The following is a 26,977-nucleotide window of genomic DNA, read 5'->3' as shown; positions in this document are numbered from 1 at the left end:
CTAATAATTTAGCGTCAACGAGGCCAAACTGGGGTGTTTCGGCCTGAATTTGTAATAGGAACCCATATTAATGTCCTTTGTTGAAGAATTGGGACAGGAAATTTGTGGGACCTCCAGAAGTGCATGTGAATGATGTAAGAGAAGAAGTCTACATCATCACTCACACACGGAAGTGCGCTGCGGAAAATACTGTATATATTTTCCAGAAATTCAGTATTTATATGTAAATAGATGGCCATACTGTATTTAATAATATTTATGTCATAGAAAACGGAGAGTCTGCGTCTGGGGAGAAGGACACTCGCTATCTTGGTTTTGAATTTGGTATTAGAAACGTTGGTGAATGGGGAAGAATTTTTCGTGCTCTAGAGGTTAAAATTGTGCTGACACCTCTCAAATAGGAGGCGAAATTGGTGGATATGCATTCCTGCATAACTTGAGATATCAGGCGACTGGACAAGACAGTTCCAGGAACCTCAGATAAGCTCTCTAGATTTGTGTGTAATTCTGGCCAGCATTATTTTCATAGATTTAGAGTGAGGTTTTCTTTCTGAGTATGATACACATTAATCTCCAGTCAAATTGGTGAGTGATATTAAGATATATTTTCCTTCTGTTATGTAATTGTGTATATATATAACCATTTATTATTTTTAATATACAGTCCACAAATTTATATATTTACCAGTATTCCTGGTGTATGTATATTTCATTTAATTAATAGGTCCAGAGCAACTTGTGGTTATGACAGTGGTAGGTATCGAAGGGGGTGTAGTGATACTGGTCCTGTGGGGAGCAGCAGCAGGATAATACTGCACCACCTCTTGGGGCCCTTAACAACAACAACAGTTTGGTGTATGTCATGGGCGCCAACACATGGTGTGTGATTCTCTCCTACTATATCCATTTATCAGTGATGCAGATTACATGGTGAGTTTAAATATGTGGCCTGTAGTTATAATTTTTCTCTTGACATATGCAAGACATCACCATCCCTGTAGAAGCCATTATTAGATGTACTAGTCATTATATTTTGTTGTTGCAGAAGTACTATGAAGATTCTATGTTCAATAAAGCCTAGAGATAAGGCCTGTGTTTCTATCACAACAGGGGGACATTTCAATTATTCAGATATGGTAAACACGAGGAAATTAAATCTTCATCAGAGTACAAAACAAATTCTGGCCACAAAATAGAGCGAAACACCAACGTCAAAGACCTGGGAGTGATCATGTCGGAGGATCTCACCTTCAAGGACCATAACATTGTATCAATCGCATCTGCTAGAAAAATGACAGGATGGATAATGAGAACCTTCAAAACTAGGGAGGCCAAGCCCATGATGACACTCTTCAGGTCACTTGTTCTATCTAGGCTGGAATATTGCTGCACACTAACAGCACCTTTCAAGGCAGGTAAAATTGCTGACCTAGAAAATGTACAGAGAACCTTCACGGCGCGCATAACGGAGATAAAACACCTCAATTACTGGGAGCGCTTGAGGTTCCTGAACCTGTATTCCCTGGAACGCAGGCTGGAGAGATACATGATTATACACACCTGGAAAATCCTAGAGGGATTAGTACCGAACTTGCACACGAAAATCACTCACTACGAAAGCAAAAGACTTGGCAGACGATGCAACATCCCCCCAATGAAAAGCAGGTGTGTCACTAGCACGTTAAGAGACCATACAATAAGTGTCAGGGCCTGAGACTGTTCAACTGCCTCCCAGCATACATAAGGGGGATTACCAACAGACCCCTGGCAGTCTTCAAGCTGGCACTGGACAAGCACCTAAAGTCGATTTCTGACCAGCCGGGCTGTGGCTCGTACGTTGGTTTGCGTGCAGCCAGCAGCAACAGCCTGGTTGATCAGGCTCTGATCCACCAGGAGGCCTGGTCACAGACCGGGCCGCGGGGGCGTTGACCCCCGGAACTCTCTCCAGGTAATCTCCAGGTATGCCTACTGTCTTAGAGATTTTCTTGGAAATTTGTTGTATATGTGTCTGGAATTTGAGGCTACTTTAAAGGTGGATTCCTAGGAATTTTCCCTCTGTGAGTCTTGTGTTGGGCGATCCATTTAGTGTTACGTTAAGTGGAACATTTGCAGCTCTGGTTCCAAACTGAATGAAATAGGTTTTGTCAGTATTTAGGGTATGTTTATTCGTCTTCATCTAGGTAGATATTTTCTGCAATTCAGCATTGACAGTGTTGGCGAGTATGGCTGGGTTTGGGTGAGAGAAAGCGTATGTAGTGTCATCTGCAAATAATATGGGTTTGAGTAGCTGCGATGCATTCAGTAAGTAAGTAAGTAAGTTTATTCAGGTATACACAAATACAGTTACATAGAATTATCATACATAGCAGCATATGTGTAGAGAACCTAGGATAACCCAAAAAAGTCAGACAGAGTGACTTATTTCCATTGGGGTCCTTTTACCTTATTATTATAGTATAAAGGTTATAATATTTTCTTATTATTCTACAATGAAGATAACATCTTATTATCATACTAAAAAGACTATCTGCTACACCAAGGTCATTAAGACTATCTACAATGCGAGGGTCATTACAAGGAATAAGGTAAAATTTACACGTATGTTAGCTAAAAAATAGAAAATCATTCCCCTCCCTTTCTGTAGCTACATTCATCAGACACCTTTTGGCACTCTTCTTGAACTGGTTCACGCTATGACTGGCTTTGACATGTGCGGGTAGTCTGTTCCATTCCTTTATTGCTGTACAATAAAAGGTGTTTGAAGCCTGGCCACTGACTGTGGGTACTACAAAGTTGTGCTCTCTCCCCCTAGTACTATGATTGCTTTGGTTCCCAACCTTGACAAAATTGACAGCAAGATATTCTGGACATTGTTTGTGAGCAATTTTATAAACATGATTTAGCTTCAGTTGTTTTACTCTGTCTTCAACATTCAGCATATCCAACTGCTGTAATTCATCCTAGCCTACATGTTCTCTTGGTCCCAGCCCCAGGATGAATCTTACGATTTTGTTCTGGGTGATTTGCAGTCTATCTTTCAGTTTTTTTGTCAAGGCAGAGTACCAAGAAGAGCAAGCGTAATCCATATGGCATTGTATAAGGGCTAGACATAGGGTCCTGCGAGCCTCAGTAGGTAGACACTGTGCTTGTCTATACAGGAACTTCAGTTTGGCATTCGCTTTCTTTACTACACTGTTCCCTATCAATTCTCCTGACATGCATGGGTCAAATGGATTCCCAAATATTTTACTGATGAAACCAAAGTGATGGGCTCCCCATTACATTGAACATTAAAATTATTTACCCTTCTCAGTTTATGTTTCGTGCCAAAGAGAATGGCTTCAGTTTTCCCTAGGTGTAATGATAGTTTGTTGTCTACTAACCATTTGCTGCAGGACTCCAGTTCCAGTGTTAAAACATTAGCAATATCTTGTGGGTCTTTACCTGACACTAACAGAGCACTGTCATCTGCATACAGTAGGAGTTTGCACTTGACACTGATAGGCATATCATTGACATAACATAAGAATAATAAGGGACCCAGAATACTACCTTGGGGAACTCCACATGTTATCGGCAGGGGTTCTGATTCTGTTTTGTTGATTTTGACTATTTGTCTCCTGTTGCTAAGGTAGGACTTAAACCAGTCTACAGAACCTATACCAATAGCTTGAAGTTTATTACATAATATATTGTGGTTGACAGTATCGAAGGCCTTTTGCAGGTCTAAGGTTACCATGCCTATGAGGTTCCCCTTTGACATTTCAGTTCTCAGGTAATCCATCAGATTAATAAGGGAGGTGTCGGTTGAGTAGGATCTTCTAAAGCCCGATTGATAGCTATGGAGAATGTTGTTGTCATTTCAAGGCAGGTGAAATTGCCGACCTAGAAAATGTACAGAGAACTTTCACGGCGCGCATAACGGAGATAAAACACCTCAATTACTGGGAGCGCTTGAGGTTTCTAAACCTGTATTCCCTGGAACGCAGGAGGGAGAGATACATGATTATATACACCTGGAAAATCCTAGAGGGACTAGTACCGAACTTGCACACGAAAATCACTCACTACGAAAGCAAAAGACTTGGCAGACGATGCACCATCCCCCCAATGAAAAGCAGGGGTGTCACTAGCACGTTAAGAGACCATACAATAAGTGTCAGGGGCCCGAGACTGTTCAACTGCCTCCCAGCACACATAAGGGGGATTACCAACAGACCCCCTGGCAGTCTTCAAGCTGGCACTGGACAAGCACCTAAAGTCAGTTCCTGATCAGCCGGGCTGTGGCTCGTACGTTGGTTTGCGTGCAGCCAGCAGCAACAGCCTGGTTGATCAGGCGCTGATCCACCAGGAGGCCTGGTCACAGACCGGGCCGCGGGGGCGTTGACCCCCGAAACTCTCTCCAGGTAAACTCCAGGTAAAGGTACTTAACTACTTGAGAATACACCGCCCTCTCTAGAATTTTAGATATTATACTGAGTATACTAACAGGCCTATAGTTGCTTACATCAGACCTACTATTTTTCTTGAAGATAGGAGTGACTCTGGCCTCCTTGAACCCCTCCGGTACTGTATTAGTGGTGATTGATAGATTTATTATGTGAGCAATAGGGATTGACAGTTCAGAAGCACCATCTTTTAGGAACTTAGACGGGATGTTATCAGGGCCTGTGCTCTTAGTTGGGTTTAACCTGCTTAGTTCTTTTTGAATAAAGTCATGAGATACACTTACTAGTTGACAACTGTTTGGGGTTACCCCTTTATTGGTATAGTATGTTTGAAACTTATCAGAGTCTGTGTTAAAGGTATTTGATGCAGCTGGTAGTTTACTTACTAGTGTTGATGCAACAGATGTGTAGTAGGAATTAAAGCAATTTGCCACCTTAGATGTTTCGTGGCATACCTCATTATCGATAGTGAGTACTATGTTAGACCTATCTACTGGCTTATGGCTATACCCCAACTGTTTTAGTTGTTGCCAGAGCTTTCTGGGGTTATGCTTATACTCTTCAATTTTTGAGCAGTAGTGCTTTGCCTTTGCTCCTTTTATAAGTCTCTGTACTCTGTTCCTCACCCTTTTGGAATTCATTTAGTGCTACAATATCCTGTCTGTTTGCTTTAAATCTTTTTAGCAGCTGGTCTCTGAATTTCATATTATCTAATATCTCAGTATTCATCCAGGGTTCAGTTCTTCGTTTAATCCTAACCTCTTTAACTGGTGCAATATTATCAAGGATGGTAGTGAACATTGTTTTGAATTTTTCCCAGGCATTGTTTACGTCCGTGCAACTTGTTATCTCTGTTCAGTCACAATTGTGTAGCCTATTTACCAGTGTTTCTTTACTGTAGTTTCTAGTTGACCTCATTTTTATTGTCCTGTGTAGGCCTATCCTATCCCTAGTTATTTTCCTGGTGCAGTAAATGATGAAATGATCACTAAGACCTATGGTAATGACGCCTGACTGACTAATGTTCTCAGAGCGGTTACAAAGTATGTGGTCAATTAGGGTGGCTGAGAACTGTGTGATCCGGGTTGGAGTATTAATTAGTTGAGTGTAACTATTTAATCCTAGAATTTGCTTATACCTTTTGCATAGCCCGTTATTTTGCTGCTGAAAACAGATATTAAAGTCGCCCAGTATTATTGTCTCGCAATTGTTTTCAACTCCGGACAAGACTCTGGAAAAGTCTTCTAAGAACTGGTCCTGGGTAGGAGGGCGGTAACTAGTTCCTACTAAGATGGGTTTGGTCTTAGGAAGCAGCACTTCAAACCATAGAATCTCCAGTTTATTGTTATTTAAATCAGGTCTTGGGTTGTAAGCTAAGTCATTTCTAAGCCCATTATCTGTCTCAGTGCTGGTGGAAATGATATTGGGAAGGGTAGGAGAGAAGAGCTGCTAGATAAGTACAGGTCAGCTATAGATTTCATTAAGTCTAAGGGAGGGATCCCAATCATATGTAGCATCTTGCCTAGAAGGGGAGTAGGAAATGAAGGGTTGTCTAGGGCAATTGGTGTAAATTGCTGGCTAGACAGATACTGCAAGGAACTTGCAATCCCATTCATTGACAACTGGAACAACTTTTATGGCAAACATGATATGTATGCAAGGGATGGGGTTCATCTCTCTGGGGGCAGGGGTGGTAGCACTTGCAGACTCGATTGAGAAGGCCATTGGTGAAATGCCTATGATTTTAAACTGATGGAAGATAGAGGTATGGGTGTGTGTGGGAAACAAGCAGGTTGCAACACTAGGGTTGGAAACAGTAAATGTATAAAAGGCATTCAGCATGAAGTTATAAAATAAAGACAATAGAACAGGTCAGCAAACAAAGGGGGACAGCAGAGGGCAGCAAGGGACTAGCTCCCTTAAGGTTTACTATACTAATAGCAGGAGTGTTAGAAATAAGATAGATGAGCTAAGATTAATTGCAAGTGCAGGAAACATAGATATTATTGCTATAACAGAGACCTGGCTCAATCTGAAAGATAGAGAGATGCCCTCTGAATGTCACATACAAGGCTATAAATTATTCCACACTGACAGGGTCAACAGGAAAGGTGGTGGAGTAGCGATGTATGTCAGAGACAATTTAAATTGTTGTGTTAGACAAGATATTAAATTAGAAGCGTCAGCCACTGAATCTGTTTGGTTACAGCTTCTCGAGGGCCGAGAAAAACTAATTTTGGGTGTGATTTACAGGGCCCCAAATCTTGATAGGGAGTGCAGTAAACTTCTATGGGACGAAATTCGTAAGGCATCTACATACGAAAATGTTGTGCTAATGGGAGATTTCAACTATAGACAGATTGACTGGAGCAATTTGACAGGAAATTTAGAGTCAGGTGACTTTCTTGATACGATCCAGGATTGTTTTTTAAAACAGTTTGTGACAGAGCCAACTAGGGGAAATAACCTCCTTGACTTGGTTCTTGCCAGTAGGGAAACACTAATTAATAATCTTGAGGTTAATGATGAGCTTGGGGAGAGTGATCACAAATCACTCAGTTTTAACATATCATGGAATTCCCCTAATAATGGCAATCAAGTCTCCGTCCCTGACTTTCGCTTGGCTGATTTCATAGGACTGAAAAATTACTTAGGTGGGCTGAACTGGAATGACCTGACTAGGGGTCAGGTAGGTGGTGATGGTTGCCGATATGATGCTTTCCAGGGCATAGTTCTAGCTGCTCAGTCAAATTATGTTCCAAATAGGGAAATCAGATCAAACAAAAATGATCCTAAATGGATGAACAATAGATTAAAATATCTGATTGGTCAAAAGAGAGGCATATATAGGCAAATCAAAAGAGGAGAGGGGCAATTAAGAAATCGATTTATTCAGTTAAAGAGAGAAATAAAAAAGGGAATTAGAAAAGCAAAAAGAGATTATGAGGTTAAAGTTGCAAGAGAATCGAAGACTAACCCAAAAGGATTCTTTCAGGTATACAGAAGTAAGATCAGGGACAAGATAGGCCCACTCAAAAGTTCCTCGGGGTCAGCTCACTGACAGTGATAAGGAAATGTGTAGAATTTTTAACACATACTTCCTCTCAGTTTTTACACAGGAGGATACCAGCGATATACCAGTAATGATAAATTATGTAGAACAGGACGATAATAAACTGTGCACTATTAGGGTCACAAGTGACATGGTCCTTAGGCAAATAGATAAATTAAAACCTAACAAATCCCCAGGCCCTGATGAACTGTATGCAAGGGTTCTAAAGGAATGTAAAGAGGAGCTTAGCACACCTTTGGCTAATCTTTTCAACATATCACTACAAACTGGCATGGTGCCAGATAAGTGGAAAATGGCAAATGTGATACCTATTTTCAAAACAGGTGACAGGTCCTTAGCTTCGAACTATAGACCAATAAGCCTAACCTCCATAGTGGGAAAATTTATGGAATCAATAATTGCCGAGGCAGTTCGTAGCCACCTTGAAAAGCATAAATTAATCAACGAATCTCAGCATGGTTTTACAAAGGGGCGTTCCTGCCTTACGAATTTATTAACTTTTTTCACTAAGGTATTTGAGGAGGTAGATCATGGTAATGAATATGATATTGTGTATATGGACTTCAGTAAGGCTTTTGACAGGGTCCCACATCAGAGACTATTGAGGAAAATTAAAGCACATGGAATAGGAGGAGAAATTTTTTCCTGGATAGAGGCATGGTTGACAAATAGGCAGCAGAGAGTTTGCATAAATGGGGAGAAATCAGAGTGGGGAAGCGTCACGAGCGGTGTTCCACAGGGGTCAGTGTTGGGCCCCCTGCTGTTCACAATCTACATAAACGACATAGATGAGGGCATAAAGAGCGACATCGGCAAGTTTGCCGATGACACCAAAATAGGCCGTCGAATTCATTCTGACGAGGACATTCGAGCACTCCAGGAAGATTTGAATAGACTGATGCAGTGGTCGGAGAAGTGGCAGATGCAGTTTAATATAGACAAATGCAAAGTTCTAAATGTTGGACAGGACAATAACCATGCCACATATAAACTAAATAATGTAGATCTTAATATTACGGATTGCGAAAAAGATTTAGGAGTTCTGGTTAGCAGTAATCTGAAACCAAGACAACAGTGCATAAGTGTTCGCAATAAAGCTAATAGAATCCTTGGCTTCATATCAAGAAGCATAAATAATAGGAGTCCTCAGGTTGTTCTTCAACTCTATACATCCTTGGTTAGGCCTCATTTAGATTATGCTGCACAGTTTTGGTCACCGTATTACAGAATGGATATAAATTCTCTGGAAAATGTACAAAGGAGGATGACAAAGATGATCCCATGTATCAGAAACCTTCCCTATGAGGATAGACTAAGGGCCCTGAAACTGCACTCTCTAAAAAGACGTAGAATTAGGGGGGATATGATTGAGGTTTATAAGTGGAAGACAGGAATAAATAAAGGGGATGTAAATAGTGTGCTGAAAATATCTAGCCTAGACAGGACTCGCAGCAATGGTTTTAAGTTGGAAAAATTCAGATTCAGGAGGGATATAGGAAAGTACTGGTTTGGTAATAGAGTTGTGGATGAGTGGAACAAACTCCCAAGTACCGTTATAGAGGCCAGAACGTTGTGTAGCTTTAAAAATAGGTTGGATAAATACATGAGTAGATGTGGGTGGGTGTGAGTTAGACCTGATAGCTTGTGCTAACAGGTCGGTTGCCGTGTTCCTCCCTTAAGTCAATGTGACCTGACCTGACTAGGTTGGGTGCATTGGCTTAGGCCGGTAGGGACTTGGACCTGCCTCGCATGGGCCAGTAGGCCTTCTGCAGTGTTCCTTCGTTCTTATGTTCTTATGTTCTTATGTTCTTATGTTCTTAATGTAGGCACATACTCCACCACCCTTTCTGTTCCTATCTAAGCGTTTTATATTGTAACCATCTATTTTGACCTCGTCGTCAGTCACCGTATCATCCAACCAAGATTCAGAGATGGTTATAACTGCCGTCCTAATTTTGTTAGCTAGAATCCTAATCTCTGCCAATTTAGGAAGAAGTGATCTTGCATTGACATGAATAAAGTGAAGGCCTGTTTTCATAAAACAATCATAATCATCAATATATGGCAATGGGTCATTTGTATTAAAATTAGGTAAATCAATGTCATCACTGCTAAAGGGTAACTGTGCCAAAGTGCATTTGTTACACACAAAATGAATTCTGGCACCGTTGCTATAATTGTACATACATCCATCATGCACCCACCCCTTACACATTTTACATAAGGTGCCTTTTCTGTTTTTCATGCGTACTTTAGTACAGTGTATGCACCTGTTTGGTAGTGTTTGAGATAATAATGGCTGTATTGTCTCACATTGACCTATGTATGCATCACATATGGAGTTAAGGTTATCATTCCTAGCTACTAGACCGTCATTATTGCCGTCATTTATCTGTCTGTTTTGCCTCTGCACAATAGTTTGAGGTCCTGGATTAATTTGGATATCACCACTTAAGAGCGCTACAATAAGAGCTGTGTGCCACTGTTTTTGTTTAGGTATGCGGTGTTGCCATACCTTGCGGCGATAGTGACATTTACTTTTCTGGTAGGATGGCAACTGTTGGGCTTTTACTGTCCAGGGCGCTGTTACTCCATTCATCTTTTCCAGCCCCCATGACTGATTAATGTAGGTCATTAATGGTAGGTCATTAATGTAGATGAGAAAGAGGAGTGGTCCTAGGACACTTCCCTGTGGGACTCTTACTCTGATGGTGGTGTGGAAGAGTTTGCACCATTTGCGTACACGTATTGGCTTTTGTTACTAAGGTATGACTTCAGGTAGTTGAGGGAGTGGCCTCTTATACCATAGTGTGTTAATTTAGTGTGCAGCAATTCATGGTCGACTGTATCAAGAGCTTTACGTAAGTCAATGAAAATTCCCAGAGGGACTTCTCTCTTCTCGAGAGCGGTAGATATTAGTTCTAGCATGTGTATAATAGCATCATTTGTGCTTTTATTATTCCTGAATCCAAACCGACTTTTTGTACATTAAAAAAACTGCACGTTACAACGTAAACTTCATTTTGTATACTCCAGAAAAACAAAGTTGTATTGTATTATACAAGTTAAGTTTAATATGTTTATTATGCATCCCATACCCATCCTGTGGGCGGTAGTCAAAAGATTACAAAGGTACATAATTGGTCCAGGGACTGGACTCCAAAGTTTTGATAGCTGAGCAAGTTACAGAGGTAATGAACTCACAATTTACAACGCCTATTTCCTTTTCTTTCATCGCCGAGCTTTGGGCAACATCTCATCTCCGTACATCGGGAAGGAGGACTTGATACGGCTTAAGCTGTCAGTGGCCCTTACAAACCCAGGAAGAAGAAAGAAGAGTGTAAGTTTATTTAGGTACACGTACATAAATTTATTAAGTAAGTTAGCTTATTTGCGTACAGGTACACTTAAATACAGGTTTACAAATTACCAAGCATACCCAACAGACTTATTCCCCTCTCTTTTGCCCCCTTTGCCTTTATACAAAGAAACTATGTATGCTCTCTGCCAATCCCTAGGTATATTACTCTCTTCCATACATTTATTGAATAAAAACACTAACCACTCCAAAACTATATCCCAACCTACTTTTAACATTTCTATCTTTATCCCATCAATCCCAGTTGCTTTAATCCCTTTCATTCTACCCACTGCCCCACGCACGTAGCCCCACACAACTGGTTCTCACTCCTGTATGATATTATTCCTCTTCGTGTATAGGGCAAGGAGGAATAACATCTTATAGGAGTGAGGAAGAACCAGTTGTGAGTGTGGGGGAAGTTTGTGAGGCAGTAGGTAAAATGAAAGGGGGTAAAGCAGCCGGGATTGATGGGATAAAGATAGAAATGTTAAAAGCAGGTGGGGATATAGTTTTGGAGTGGTTAGTGTTTTTATTTAATAAATGTATGGAAGAGGGTAAGATACCTAGGAATTGGCAGAGCATGCATAGTTCCTTTGTATAAAAGCAAAGGGGGCAAAAGAGAGTGTAAAAATTATTGGGGAATAAGTCTGTTGAGTATACCTGGTAAAGTGAATGGTAGAGTTATTATTGAAAGAATTAAAGATTATGACGAGAGGAGGATAGCAGATGAACAAGGAGGCTATGGGAAGGGTAGGGGGTGTGTAGACCAAGTGTTTGCAGTGAAACGTATAGGTGAACAGTATATAGATAAGGGTAAAGAGGTTTTTGTGACATTTATGGATGTGGAAAAGGTGTATGATAGGGGGGCATTGTGGCAGATATTGCAAATGTATGGAATATGAGGTAGGTTATTAAAAGCAGTGAAGAGTCTTTACGAGAATAATGAGGCTCAGGTTAGAGTATGTAGCTGAGAGGGAGGTTATTTCCCAGTAAAAGTAGGTCGTAGACAAGGATGTGCAATGTCACCATGGTTGTTCAATATTCTAAGAGAAGTGAATGCTCGGGTGTTGGCAAGAGGTGTGGGGTTAAAAAATAAAGAATTTTAACACAAAGTGGGAGTTGTTACAGTTGTTCTTTGCTGATGACACTGTGCTTTTGGGAGATTCTGAAGAGAAGTTGCAGAGGTTGGTAGATGAGTTTGGTAGGGTGTAAAAGAAGGAAATTAAAAGTGAATATAGGAAAGAGTAAGGTGATGAGGGTAACCAAAAAATTAGGTAACGGAAGATTGGATATCAGATTGAAGGGAGAGAGTATGGAGGAGGTGAAAGTATTCAGATATTTGGGGTGGACGTGTCAGCAGATGGGTCTATGAAGGATGAGGTGAATTATAGAATTGATGAGGGGAAAAAGGTGAGTAGTGCACTGAGGAGTCTGTGGAGACAAAGAACTTTATCCATGAAAGCAAAGAGGGGAATGTATTAGAGTATAGTTATATCAATGCTCTTGTATGGGTGTGAGGCATGGGTGGTGAATGATGCAACAAGGAGAAGGCTGGAGGCAGTGGAGATGTCATGTCTGAGGGCAATGTGTGGTGTGAATATAATGCTGAGAATCCATAGTTTGGAGATTTGGAGGAGGTGCTGGATTACCAAAACTATTATCCAGAGGGCTAAGGGGTTATTGAGAGGGTTTGGACATGTTGAGAGGATAGAACAAAATAGAATGGCTTCAAGAGTATATAAATCTGTAGTTGAGGGAAGGCAGGGTAGGGGTCGGCCTAGGAAAGGTTGGAGGGAGGGGGTAAACGAGGTTTTGTGTGTGAGGGGCTTGGACTTCCAGCAAGTGTGCGTGACCATGTTAAATAGGAGCAAATGGAGACAAATGGTTTTTAGGACTTGAAGGGCTGTTGGAGTGTAAGCAAGGTAACATTTATGAAAGGATTCAGGAAAACCGGCAGGCTGGATTTGATTCTTGGAGATGGGAAGTACAGTAAAGTGCCGGCACTCTGAAGGAGAGGTGTTAATGTTGCAGTTTTATAACTAGTGTAAGCATGCCTCTGGCAAGACAGTGATGGAGCGAATGATGAAAGTTTTTCTTTTTTGGGCCACCGTGCCCTAGTGAGAAATGGCCTATGTGTTAATAAATATATAAAAAACTTATCGTACATAAGTACAGTGGACCCTCGCCTAATGATATTAATCCATTCCTGAGAGCTCATCGTTAGACGAAATTATCGTTAGCTGAATTACTTTTCCCCATAAGAAATAATGGAAATCAAATTAATCCGTTCCTGACACCCCAAAGTATGAAAACAAAACAAATTTTACCACAAAAAGAAGAAGACATGCACAATTACTATGTACTGTACTAAATAAAGAATACATGACACATACCTTTATTGAAGATCTGGTGATGATTGATGGGATGGGAGGAGGGAAGATGGTGGAAGTTATTGTTTGGAAGGGGAATCCCCTTCCATGAGGACTTGAGGTTTACCTGGAGAGAGTTCCGGGGGTCAACGCAAGTCCTTTTCCGGGGTTACTTCCCTTCTTTTTATAATGCCACTAGGACCAGCTTGAGAGTCACTGGACCTCTGTCACACAACAAATCTGTCCATAGAGCTCTGTACCTTGCGATCCTTTAAGATTTCCCTAAAATGGGCCACAACATTGTCATTGTACAGGTTGCCAACACAGCTTGCAACAGCTGTGTCAGGGTGATTTTCATCCATAAAGGTTTGCAGTTCAACTCGCTTTGCACACATTTCCTTAATCTTTGAAGTAGGCAACTTCTTCAATTTCTCTCTCCCCTCCTCTGAAGCAGTTTCCTCAGGTGTGGCCTCTTGCTGTTGCAGATGCTCTTGCAGCTCATCAGTGGTTAGTTCTTCATTGTCCTCCTCCACCAACTCTTCCACATCCTCCTCACTAACCTCCAACCCCAAGGACTTCCCCAATGCCACATTGGATTCCACAACTGGCATAGGCTTCTCAGGGTTAGCCCCAAACCCTTCAAAATCCCTCTCTTTTACACATTCTGGCCACAATTTCCTCCAAGCAGAGTTCAAGGTCCTCTTAGTCACTCCCTCCCAAGCCTTACCTATAAGGTTTACACACTGAGGATACTAAAGTGATCTTTCCAAAACTCTCTTAGGGTCATTCGAGTGTCTGAGGTCACTTCAAAGCACTTTTGAAACATAGCTTTTTGTGCAGAGTTTTTTGAAGTTTGAAATGGCCTGCTGGTCCATGGGCTGCAGGAGAGGAGTGGTATTAGGAGGCAAAAACTTCACTTTGATATAGCTCATGTCCCCAGAAATTCGCTCTGCACTTAAGGTCCAATTTATTTTCCAGGAGGTAATTTTTCACAGTGGGGGCAAACACATGGTGAAACCAGTCATAGAAACAGTCCCTAGTGACCCATGCCTTACTGTTTGCCCTCCACATCACACGTAATAACAGTCTCTCAACATCTTCGAGTACTTGCAATCTGTTTCCAAAACAAACTTGCACCTTTTGGAAGAACAGCTTCCTTGATTGCCGTTTTGTTGGCGAAGATAGTAACAATGCTTGATTGGGGTTTGGTATACAACCTAGCCAGCTCCGAGACACACACATATCACTTTCGTACTTTGCAATTATCTCTTTCTTAATTTCCATACTAATTCTCACCCTTTTTACCACAGGGTTGGCACTAGAAGCTTTCTTGGGGCCCATGGTTACTTATTTTGCAGTTACAAGCACTAAAAACACTGGGATAATGTGAAATATACCAAATGTATGCATAGATGCGACCACACTGGCTGGCTTGTAAACACTGGCACCCATGGGGCAGCTGAGGCGCGCTCAGGCCACACGTGGACAGGTCCCGGACGAATCATGTTGGGCGAGTTTTTTATTGTTATGCGGGCCAAAATTTTTACCCTCAAGCATTTCGTTAGGCAGATTTAACGTTATGCGATACGTTCGTTAGGCGAGGGTCCACTGTAACATGACTCATGAAATCATAATAATACGATTACAAACAAACCACTCTTATTACGATTCTGTGAATCATGATGATGGCTTTAATAATAATAATAATAATTATTTCTAAAAGTACATACATGATACAGTTTATACAGTCCTATCTGACATCAGTGACATACTATATAGAAAGCCCCTTGTTATGCAGAGCATTTTGGGCAAATGCCCAACATGCCTAGGCATACTAGAGGCCTTCTTTGTAATTAATATTTTATAATATGTAAACCATACATTGTAAGCTTTGCAAGGAAATAAACTTTTTCATTTTCAAGTTTTGTCCCCAGGATGCGACCCACACCAGTCGACTAATGCCCAGGTATCTACTTACTAAAGGACCCCAATGGAAATGTCACTCTGTCTGACTTTTTTGGGTTATCCTAGGTGCTTTACATATATGCTGCTATGTATGATAATCTATGTAACTGTATTTGTGTATACCTGAATAAACTTACTTAAGGAAACATGCCCTAATGTTTCCACCTGTACCGGGGATCAAACCACAGACCTCAGTATGTGAGTTTAGTGCGCTACCAACTGAACTACAGAACACCCTTGGGGGGACAGCCCGTGGCCTGGTAGGCAATGCTCTCACACGCTGAGTGTCCGTGGTTTGATTCCTGGTAAGGGTGGAAATATTGGGCGTGTTTCCTTACATGTTGTCCTGCTCACTTAGCAAGCAATTAGGTACCTGGAAGTTAGTCGACTGGTGTGGGTCATGGAAATAAATGGTATAAAATACCGACACAATGGCAATATAAACACAAATGCAGTATAATGTGATCCTTTATTGACTACGTTTCGCCCACACAGTGGGCTTTTTCAAGTCACAAACAGAACTACCTGGGGTGGAAGGAACGCGAGTATTTATAGTCCGGCTGAGGTCAGGTGAAGAATGCTGCATCTGATAATGTACCGAGTGGGGCTATAGAGTCTAAAAACTTGGGTAGCTTGGAAAGGAGATTGGATAAGTTTGTGAGCAGACCTTCTACAGTGTTCTTATGTGGGATAGCGATGAAGAAGTTTCTTGGCAAGTGGTTCAGCTATGTTATAGAAGCCACTATTCTGGTTGAAGTTGTCGGATATAGAAATAAGTGATGATTCCAGGATTCTTCGGTATTGAGTGTTGTCTTCTGTGGCGATAAGTCTTGAGTTTCTGTAGTTTATCAAGTGGTTGTGTGAATTACGGTGTTGTACGCAGGCATTCCTTGTGTCGTCAGACCTGCTTGCGTATTGGTGTTCTGAAATACGTGTTTGGAGGTCCCTTGATGTTTCGCCCACGTATAACTTGTTGCAGTCATTACAAGGGATTATGTATACCCCTGCAGAGGATGGAGGCTTGTCCTGCCTACTACTGGTGATGTCTTTGATGGTCGTGGTTGTGGAGGTAGATACTTGGAATGATGTTTTGGCAAAGATGTTGGAAACATGGACTACCCATGGGTTCGCCACTCAGTGCAGTCCTGGCGAACCTATACATGGAACATCTAGAAGCCGAACGTTTCTCCACCATTATTCTTTCGTCTGTCACCTGGCTCCGTTATGTTGACGACATTCTCCTCATAACTCCTAAACGCTTCAACGTTCAAGCTCTCCAAGACAAGCTCAACCAGGTCGAGCCTTCAATCCAGTTCACACTTGAAGAAGAAGTCGACAACACTCTTCCTTTCCTTGATGTTCTACTCTGCAAAGCTGACCACGAACTTCGTTTTAAAGTCTATCGAAAACCCACCAACCAAAACGATCTTCTCCACTTCTACTCTCACCATGACACCAAAACCAAACGTGGTGTAATTATAGGCTTCTTCCTGCGTGCACTCAGAATCTGCAGCAACGAGTTCCTTGAGGAAGAATGCACTATAATTGAACAAGTATTTTCCAAACTCCACTATCCTCGTCACTTCATCAGAGACTGCAGACGGCGAGCATTAAACATCTTCAACACACCCAGAGAAGACACTGCCGAGAAGAGATACATAGTCCTTCCCAAACTCCATTGCCAAACATGTTTCCAACATCTTTGCCAAAACATCATTCCAAGTAAGACCATCAAAGACATCACCAGTAGTAGGCAGGACAAGCCTCCATCCTCTACAGGGGTATACATAATCCCTTGTAATGAGGACATCAAGGGACCTCCAAACACGTATTTCAGAACACCAATACACAAGCAGGTCTGACGACACAAGGAATGCCTGCGTACAACACCGTAATTCACACAACCACTTGATAAACTACAGAAACTCAAGACTTATCGCCACAGAAGAAACACTCAATACCGAAGAATCCTGGAATCATCACTTATTTCTATATCCGACAACTTCAACCAGAATAGTGGCTTCTATAACATAGCTGAACCACTTGCCAAGAAACTTCTTCATCGAAAATAAGACAGTATTTCAATGATGCACTGCCTTTAACTTATTACATTATATGTACAAGGAAATTATAGGGAATATTACTGTGACTTATCACCCTTTAAAAGTCACATTAACATTGCACACCTGCATTATTATATGACACAATTATCCCTACCAATTATTACATTTAAATAATAGGAAATTTATTAAGATTATCCACAGAGATATACTTGGAATAAGGTAAACTGAGTTATTTGCATTAACATTAACCCTTCAATGGTCCAAACGTAAATATACGTTTACTCGCGCAGTGCCCCAAATTTTTTGAGAAAAAAAAAAAATTTATTAGGAAAAAAGAGCATGTGGTACCCAGGCGTCCCAAATTTTTTTTATATGGTGCACACTGAGTGCACACACCCATTCTCTCATGTCTAGGCAACTCAGGCATATCGTGCCAATGTTGAATGAATGACAAAGGAAACGTATATATATACGTTTGGGGCGCTATGCAAGAGAATGTATATGCAGTACACGTTTGGACCGTTTAAGGGTTAAAGACAGGATCAACTTGCAATAATAGGTACGTACATGAATGTTAGCTGTACAAGAAATCACTGCTCCCTTTCTGTAGCTTCATTCATTTAGTGCTTTTCCTGAACTGGCTCGTGCTAGGACAAGCTTTGATATGTGCAGGCAGTCCATATTTAGATACAGTTACATGTAAATGCAATTAATGCAAGTTTTTGGTGATTACAACTGCCTGACATGATAACATTTGTGTAAATTACATAGGATAATTTGAAATGCCATACTCTGTCAATACATGGCACACATGACAAAACAGTGTACATACATTACTGTACAAAAATTATGATTGAGATATAAGTAGAGTAGTGCAGTTGCAGCATGCTTGCACAGTGTGCTTTCAAGGACATTTGAAGATGAATTTATTTAGAGGTTTTGCAGTGCTAAATACTTCTTAGTTCTGGTAGATGGTATTGGAGGTCTAAGTGTTCTGCCTTTAAACATTATGTTCTTATCCTGTTTTCCTCATAGATAATCATTCCAGACTTTGTCCACTCCATTTGATGTAACTGTTTACTTCCTATTAATGATACGGGTATTATTCTGGTTATATGTCTTGCAAGTGTATTACTGTTCAAGAGACTGTGCAGAGCCTCCTTATAGTCTTACCAGTGTACATATACTGTAACACACCAACCACAGGGAATTCCACAGATGCCTGGTTTATTAGTATGGCTGCAGGTCACGAGTCTGGTAATATTCTGAATGGTTTTATTAGTGACAGTGCCATTGTTGATGTCACTCTGGGAGGGGAAAGTAGATCGTATGGGAAATTTGGTTGGCCACTGCACTAGTTGGAAGGATGAGTTTGTTTGCCATAGTCAGTTGAGAGGATTTTGGAGAATACCCTGTTCTTTGTATTGACAGTTGAACTGACAACACAAGTACGTAGTAACTTATCCTTCCAACTGATTATGTGGCCAACCAAATTTTCCATTTCACTCACCTGAATGATGTGAACATTGTGATTGTCACCTGTGAACACCATTGGAGATATTAAAAAATCAGTGGAGCCACAGCCCTCAATACTGTACGTATTTAAGATTTTGTCTGTAAATAGTATCCATTCACCATACTTGTCAGTAATCCAACTATTCCAGTATAATAATAAATACTAATAATTATAAGTATAGTGTACATCTATCTGATTCAGTTACTAAAAATTATATGTTGCAGAAGCAGATGCAAGATGTTCCACAATATTTGCACACCAAATATTGCACACTTTGGAAAACAGTGTTTCCAAACCACCAAGGTTCTCAGGTGAAGTAAAATGCTATCTGACATGTTTCTTTTTATTACTGTTACCAGTAGTTTGGATAAGGTCTCATTTAAATGGTATACTAATAGATATGAAGCTAATATTTATTTATTTTTTTTTACACCCTGGCTGTCTCCCACCAAGGTAGGGTGGCCCAAAAAAGAAACACTGTCACCATCATTCACACTATCACTGTCTTGCCAGAGGCACACACATACAACAGTATAGATATCACTGTGAACAGCAGATATCCCAAACCCCTCCTTTATTGTGTAGGCATTGTACTTCCCACCTGCAGGACTCAAGTCTGGCTAACCAGTTTCCCTGCATACCTTCACAAAATATTAACCCTGCTCATATTCCAACAGCAGTCAAGTTCCAGAAACCATTCTTCTCCATTCACTCCTGTCTAACACACTCACACATGCCTGTTGTATGTCCTAGCCCCTTGCAGCCTCCCTCCATCCTTTCCTAGGATGACCCCTATCCTACCTTCCCTCCACTACAGATTTGAATTATGTTGGCTCATATACCAGTATGAAATTCAGTACAGTAGTTGACATTCCAAGCACTGTATTTAATTATTCCCTGGGGTGCATATATATATATAAAATATTGGCATACAGTAGATCAGTTATAACATTGTTCTGCCAACATGAAGATTTTTTTTTCAATGTTGTTAATATTACTTAACGCTTTCACTGTTTCGGCCATGTATATATACGTCTTACAAGCCAGTGTTTCCAACATATTAATACGCAGAAATTCTAGCACTTTCAGATCAAGCGGGAGAAAGCTGGTAGGCGCATATGTGAGAGAATGGGTCCCCATGGTCAGTGTGCACATTATAAAAAAAATCGGGGAGCCAGTGGTGCATTGTGGGAATGCCATTTCAGTAGTTCAGCATGCCTAGTGGTAAAAAATATTTGACTCCCCAGTGAAACTGGGCCTCTTCTCTTCCCAAGTGATAGATCTAGCACAGATGGAAGTGTCAGTGAAGATGAATTTCATGGTTTGAGGAGTTTGTGACCGAAAGCAATGCCCAGGATACCAGAAGAAAGAAAGAAAGAAAGAAAGAGAAAGGAGAAAGAAAGAAAGAATGAAGAAAGAAAGAATGAAGAAAGAAAGAATAAAGAAAGAAAAAATAAAGAAAGGAAGAATGAAGAAAGAAAGAAAGGTAGGTAGGTAGGAAGGAATGATGACACAGGACCATTTACTTAGGATAACTACCTAACATAACTGTCTGCTGCTAATTTGAAGAAAACTGCTCAGACGAGTTGTTTTGTCAGTACACATACAAAAAAAAAAAATGCCCACAAAAATGCAAGCACTCGTTTTATGCGTGAGGAGTGTAAAACACCATTGTGTATGAAACCATGTTTCAAGAGTTCCACAATCTGCAGTCCAGTGACTATACACTTGTATATATATTATAGAACAATAGTAATAAAAAAACTTGTATTTGTGTAAAGAAGTTTTGTAAACAATATATTGATAATTATGTTTGTGTGTTTATTGTGTTGTATACAACAAGTGTATATATGCACATTGAACTTACTTTGGTCTCGCAGGCCACATATGTTACCTGAAAAAATAAAGTAGTGGAAAAAGCAAGAAACCTTTGAATGGGAGTAAAAAAAAAATTACCGGGTGAGTGGCATGCGCTGCTGTTGCTATACGTGGCTCATTTTCTGCCAACTTTGTCTCTATATCTCAGTAAGTAATGATCACAAAAAAAAATTTTTAGGCTTAAAACAATTGGCAAAATAATCCCAACATTTTGGTAAGAAAAAAATCATTTTTTTTATTTTTCGAATATTTTTTGATGTAGGATGTTCAGAAATGGGCTTGCGACAGTGAAAGGGTTAAACAAAAGGCAAGAATGTATGGGATACCGTATAATCTATGTATTACCCTCTTAAGTAGAATTCACATTAGGAATAAGAAATCACTGTGAACCATTAGATATATTTTGTTTTAACATTCTTCTTGTACACTGTATAAAGTACAGCATTGTATATGCACTCTCTGCTAGAGCCATTGGAACTTAATATATTATATGATGAGCAGATTATTGAAGGTGAGCACCAAGAGTAAAGCTCTGCTCTTGTAGCTGATGCTACAGGAGCAGAGCTCTTCTTTAGATGTCTCCTTAAGAGCTCTTCTTTAGATGTCTCCTTAACCCTTTCAGGGTCTGTCCCGTAGATCTACGGCTTTACGGTGAGTGTCCAAACCGTAGATCTACGCCAAAATTCTAGCGCCGTCAAATTTAGCGCGAAAGCGCTCATAGGCCTACATGTGAGAGAATGGGTCTGCTCCGTGGGTGTGCGAAATAAACAAAAAATCTAGGCGCCTGCATAGCATTGTGGGAACGCCGGCTCAGTCACCCTTGTTCACCATGCCTCGTCGCAAGTCAGCTCTCACTCCCCGGAAAATTGGGACTCTCCTCTTCCTGTCTTATAGTTCTGACACTGATGGAAGTGGAAATGAAGACGAATTCTACGGCTTTGATAAGTTAGTGACCGAAAATAATGACCAGGATATCGATAATAGTGCAGAAAACCCAGACGATCCTCGACCTTCTACCTCTGGTGTGGGCACTCGTGACTCACGGTCGGGTGTTCCTAAACGTAAGAGAAAACTAATATTTTCGCGTGGCCAGGCCTCTGACTTCAGTAATGACGATGATTCTGACGTGGATTGTGATTTTACTGCGCTCGACGATCATTCGAGTAGTGATAGTGAGGAATCATATTCACCAGTGAAGCGTCGGTATGTTCGCCGCCGCATGCGCTCGGGTAGTGTACCCTATGCTGTGCCCAGGGGACGGAGTACATCCCGGAGTACATCCCGGAGTACATCCCGGAGTACATCCCGTGGCCCTACACCCGTTTTAGGTAGTGATAGTGAGGATGATGTGGCTACACTTGGCATGGATGGGCCACAGGCATCAGTGGATGGTGTTAGTGGTGCTGGTGGTGGTAGTGGCACCGCCATGCGTGACTCACCGTGCCACGCGGGGACCCACGCTGCTGACTCGTCAGTTCAAGGACAAAGCGGAGCGTCAGCCACCAGCCTGCCACAACCACAACCGCCCGTACAACCAGCCTATGATGTCCAGTATCCACCACAAAACCGTATGTGGAATTGGCAGCAAAATCCCAATTTTGTTCCCAAGCCTCACCACTTTGATGACTCTCAAAGTGGAATTCTACCTACCTGTCCCCTTGGAACCACGGCCAATGAACTGGAATTCTTTGAATTATTCTTTGACCAGCCATTGATGGAAATTATTGCCAGGGAAAGTAATAAGTATTTTCAGTACACCATGGCAAATACGATCTTAATCCACAGTCAAGACTACACAGGTGGAAAGAGACGACTGTTGCAGAAATGTATTTGCTTTTTGCAACAATAATGCTTATGCCTCACGTCTATAAGCATAATATAAAAGCATACTGGTCCACAGATCGGCTAATTTCTACCCCATCCTTCAGTGAAATAATACCAGTGAACAGGTTTATCTTACTGTTACGTATGTTGCACTTCTCTGACAAAACCAGGCCTGACAGAAGTGACAGGTTATACAAGATTAGAAATGTTTTCATGTATCTCAAACAAAAGTTCAGGATATACTTTTATCCATTCAAGAATCTTGTAATTGACGAGTCTTTGATTTTTTCAAAGGTAGACTGTCATTCAAGCAGTATATACCGAGCAAGAGGAACCGCTTTGGTATAAAATTGTTTGTACTCTGTGATTGTGACAGTGGCCTGGTGTTGGATATTGTTGTATACATGGGTAGTAAAACATTGAAAGATACCAAGATGTTATTGGGTATCTCAGGTGACATAGTGAGAAACATGATGGCACCTTATCTTGGTAAGGGGCATACAATATATACCGATAACTGGTACACAAGCCCATTACTCAGTGATTTCATGCGAGTGAACAAGACAGATGTGTGTGGCACAGTGCGTTCTAATTGTAAACATATGCCCAGGCTCAATGCAGGTGTTTGTGGTGATGACGTGCAGGTGTTTACTGCCAATGACATCATGGCATTACGGTGGCATGACAAATGAGATGTCACATTGTTGACAACCATTCACCGTAATGAAATGCAAAACAGTGGCAAAGTTGATCGAGTGACTAATGAACATATTCGAAAACCAGTGTCAGTGATTGATTATACACAAAACATGCGCTTGGTTGACAAGTGTGACATGCAGATTGGTTTTGTTGACTGTGTTCGTAAGAGTTACAAGTGGTACATGAAACTTTTCTTCCATCTCATGGACATTTCAATGCTGAATGCATATAATATGTACCAAATAAAGACTGGTAACAGACCACCGTATGGTGAATTTTGTTTGTCTGTTGTCAGACAACTCATAATGAAGTACCAGGTAACAACACCTGCAATACAACATGGTCCTCGAATTCATCACGATATACCCAAGCGTTTGAGGAGAGAAGGTGATCATTTCATAATACAGCTTCCTTCAACTCAAAAGAAATTTGCTCAGAAGAGATGCATTGTCTGTGCACAAACAAAACGACGACAACAAAGACGCAAAGACACTCGGTTTATGTGTGAGGAATGTAAGGTGCCTCTGTGCATGGTGCCTTGTTTCAAGGAGTTCCACAAGCTCCAGCAGTTCTAAAACCATGTCCAGTGATTGTAAATATGTAAATATATGATAGAACATTAGTATTATACAATATTTGTGCATGTTTATTGTAATAAACAACAGTGGCAAACAATAATATGATAATAACTTTAGTGCGGTTATTGTGTTCAATACAGTGAGTTTATATATATCAATTATATACAGTATTGGTCTCTCAGGCCCCAAATGTTAGTAGGAATAGAAAAAAATTGGAAAAGAAAAGAAAAAACAACTAAAACAACAAAATAATATAATACGCGTATGTGGAATTCATTGATGTTGCCACCACCACATCATTTTCTATAAACTTCTTGGCACTGTATCTCGGTAAGTACTGATCAGATTCTATTTTTTTTGTTTTATTACCTTCACAAAAATATGCTCTTTAATTCTGTAAGAAAAAATAATTTTTTTTTTTTTCAAAATTTATTGGACACTGGTGCGTGACTTCAGATTTTGGCCTTGGACCCTGAAAGGGTTAAGAGCTCTTCTTTAGATGTCTCCTTAAGAGCTCTTCTTTAGATGTCTCCTTAAGAGCTCTTCTTTAGATGTCTCCTTAAGAGCTCTTCTTTAGATGTCTCCTTAAGAGCTCTTCTTTAGATGTCTCCTTAAGAGCTCTTCTTTAGATGTCTCCTTAAGAGCTCTTCTTTAGATGTCTCCTTAAGAGCTCTTCTTTAGATGTCTCCTTAAGAGCTCTTCTTTGGATGTCTCCTTAAGAGCTCTTCTTTGGATGTCCCCTTAAGAGAGGTTCATTGATGCTAGTGAGAGATTCTTGTTCTAAGGAATTGGACCTAACCTCCCCTTCTTGAATTGAGCCTTATTGCCTCCTGTTTTTCCAGGTGCTGTCTGACTCCTTTTGGATTTAATTCTTTCCCCTGATCAGTATAATAAATAAATCTTTAAATAAGAAAGGTAGATAGATATTGCTGTTCGTAAATGGTTAAATGTTTGTAATTTTCTTAATATCACTGTTTTAAAGCAGAAATGCTTAAATATTTGTTAAAGTATTCCTCATTACTCATTGCTTTTAAGTTACTGTATATAAGAAAGAAATTAATTATTTTTTTTACCTTTATAAAAAGAGCATTTACTGTATATGTATAGAGTACAAAATAAATAATTTTAGAAAAATTGACTCAGAAAACTGTTATTACTGACCCCTCCTCTGTTTCTGGTTTATTGTATAGTTTTCATAATGTATCAAGTTTTTATAAAAAATTTAACTTACAGTAAACTTTTTCTCCCCACAGGACTTCATGTTTTCTAATCACAGGAAGTCGCCACTTTCACCAAGAACACACTTTTAAGACAGCCAATGACTGTTCCATTCACAGACTAGGCAATAGTAGTAATCATTATTTATTTGAGATAAATCGTGAAAGACAAAAATATCGCAAACGCAGATTCAGTTACAGAAATCAAATGGGTATGCTATGTGGAATCATGGGAACTGCTGCAGTCTTTGGCATGGGTTCAGCACTGTGTGAAACCAAGGATGATGTATCAGATAAAGATTTATCATTTAATTCAGCAGCTGCTTTCACAAAACTTAATGTCTCATCTGAGGAATTCTTGGAAAATAAGAATTCTGATCAAATAGGTCAAGATGTTGTTGGCACAGAAAAAATTTCCTCTGAAAATCAGTCATCCTCAAGTAGTGCAAATTCTCAAGAAGTAAAAATTACTAGTGTTGAAGAGATTGTAAAGAAGTCTCGTAAACTTCTGAAACATTGTATGGAGGAGGGTGGAGCACCAGGCCTTACTATAGCAGTGTCAGTGGATGGCAAGACAGCTTGGGAGGATGGTAGGTGATGTTACGATAATTGTTGGAAAACTTTTTATGTCAGTAATTTACAGAGATATGTACATGTATCCCTTAAACCATCTTTACCTGTGTGATTATATTATTGACCAAACAATTTTAAATTTATTTAATATATAAGATTACCCAGAGTTGTGAAGGATAAGCTTTAGTGCATAGTATAGCACTGTTCCCTTTTTCCTGTACAGTATTACATTTTACCTACTTACTTTTTCTTGGTTTTTAAGCAAGAAAATTTCTGCTATCTCTGGTAGAGTCCACCTACAGAGTAAATGCAGGGATGCATAGCCTTGGAGAAGTAGATAAAAAAAAACTTTAAGAAAAATAGGAAAATTTATCTCTGAGGCTGTTTGAATGTTCTTCTACCAGCCCAACTTTTATAATGAACATATATGTATGTATAATGTATTAGGAAATATGGTACACAAGCTTTAAAATATATATTATCAGTGTAGTCATTTTAACAACTACAATGATAACCGCTGGATTGTTGGTGCTGTATCACTCTTTCAAGTTTATCACTTGGCTTGACTATAATAATAACAATTATTATTCTCCATAAGGAAATGGAACAGAATTCTTCCTCCGTAAGCCATGCATGTCATAAGAGGTGGGTAAAATGCTGGGAGCAAGGGGCTAGTAACCTCTTCTCCTGTATAGTACATTACTAAATTTTAAAAGGGAAACTTGTTTTTCTTTTTAGGTCACCCTGCCTCGGTGGGATACGGCCAGTTTATTGGAAAAAAAAATGCTGTTTCTTGTGCACATAAACTGTACATATCTGAATAACTTTTTTCAAAATACAGTAATTAACCTTAAGGCAAATTTTTTTAGGAACTTTTTTTATTATTATCTTATCACTAGAAAATGAACAGTTAGAAGACAGTTGCTTATTACTGCTCTACATCCAGGCTTTGGATTTGCTGACCTAGAAAACAATGTTCGGTGTTCACCCAACACTGTAATGCGCATTGCCAGCATCAGTAAATCTTTAACTATGGCAGTTGTAGCTAAACTGTGGGAAGATGGGAAGCTGGATCTTGATGCTCCAATCCAGAAATACATTCCAAGTTTCCCAGTCAAAACCTTTAATGGTGAGGAGGTAAGATTCTTTACAGTAAAAGTAAACTTGTTTAAATTCTTGCTTATACATTATAGGAGATATAATGCAGAAAAGGCATAGTGCACATTCTACACTATAGAATGCACTAAAATGAGTAGCAAAAAACATTTTATGATATGGTCTCACAGAGCTTACAAGGCAATCTTTACATTTTCCTTACAGGATTACCATAGATTTTAGAAATTGTCAATAAGATTTTGTGTGCTTTAATTTGAAGTCTACTAATGTATGTATGTATTGGTGGTGATATGCTAG

At 40.1% G+C, this 26,977-nt stretch overlaps 1 protein-coding gene across 10 annotated transcripts in view; it reads left to right on the top strand.

The window, feature by feature from the left end:
* Positions 1–9,890: 9,890 nt before the first annotated feature.
* LOC128686630 (serine beta-lactamase-like protein LACTB, mitochondrial) overlaps positions 9,891–26,977 on the top strand; it is a 41,091-nt gene continuing 24,004 nt past the window's right edge. The window contains exons 1-5 of one of the 10 annotated variants that reach the window (XM_070084251.1): positions 9,891–10,161; positions 10,764–10,861; positions 19,020–19,106; positions 25,028–25,581; positions 26,511–26,701. In XM_070084251.1, the coding sequence (XP_069940352.1) occupies positions 19,033–19,106; positions 25,028–25,581; positions 26,511–26,701 (819 nt within the window). In that variant the 5' untranslated portion in view covers positions 9,891–10,161; positions 10,764–10,861; positions 19,020–19,032. Of the gene's footprint in view, positions 10,162–10,249; positions 10,288–10,763; positions 10,899–11,165; positions 11,380–18,741; positions 18,874–19,019; positions 19,107–25,027; positions 25,582–26,510; positions 26,702–26,977 lie in introns of those variants that run through there. The other 9 variants (XM_070084247.1, XM_070084242.1, XM_070084243.1 and 6 more) reach the window with 9 other exon arrangements.

This window comes from Cherax quadricarinatus, chromosome 12, assembly GCF_038502225.1.
Source record: "Cherax quadricarinatus isolate ZL_2023a chromosome 12, ASM3850222v1, whole genome shotgun sequence".
NCBI lineage: Eukaryota > Metazoa > Arthropoda > Malacostraca > Decapoda > Parastacidae > Cherax > Cherax quadricarinatus.
This window is presented reverse-complemented; position numbering and strand designations above follow the sequence as displayed.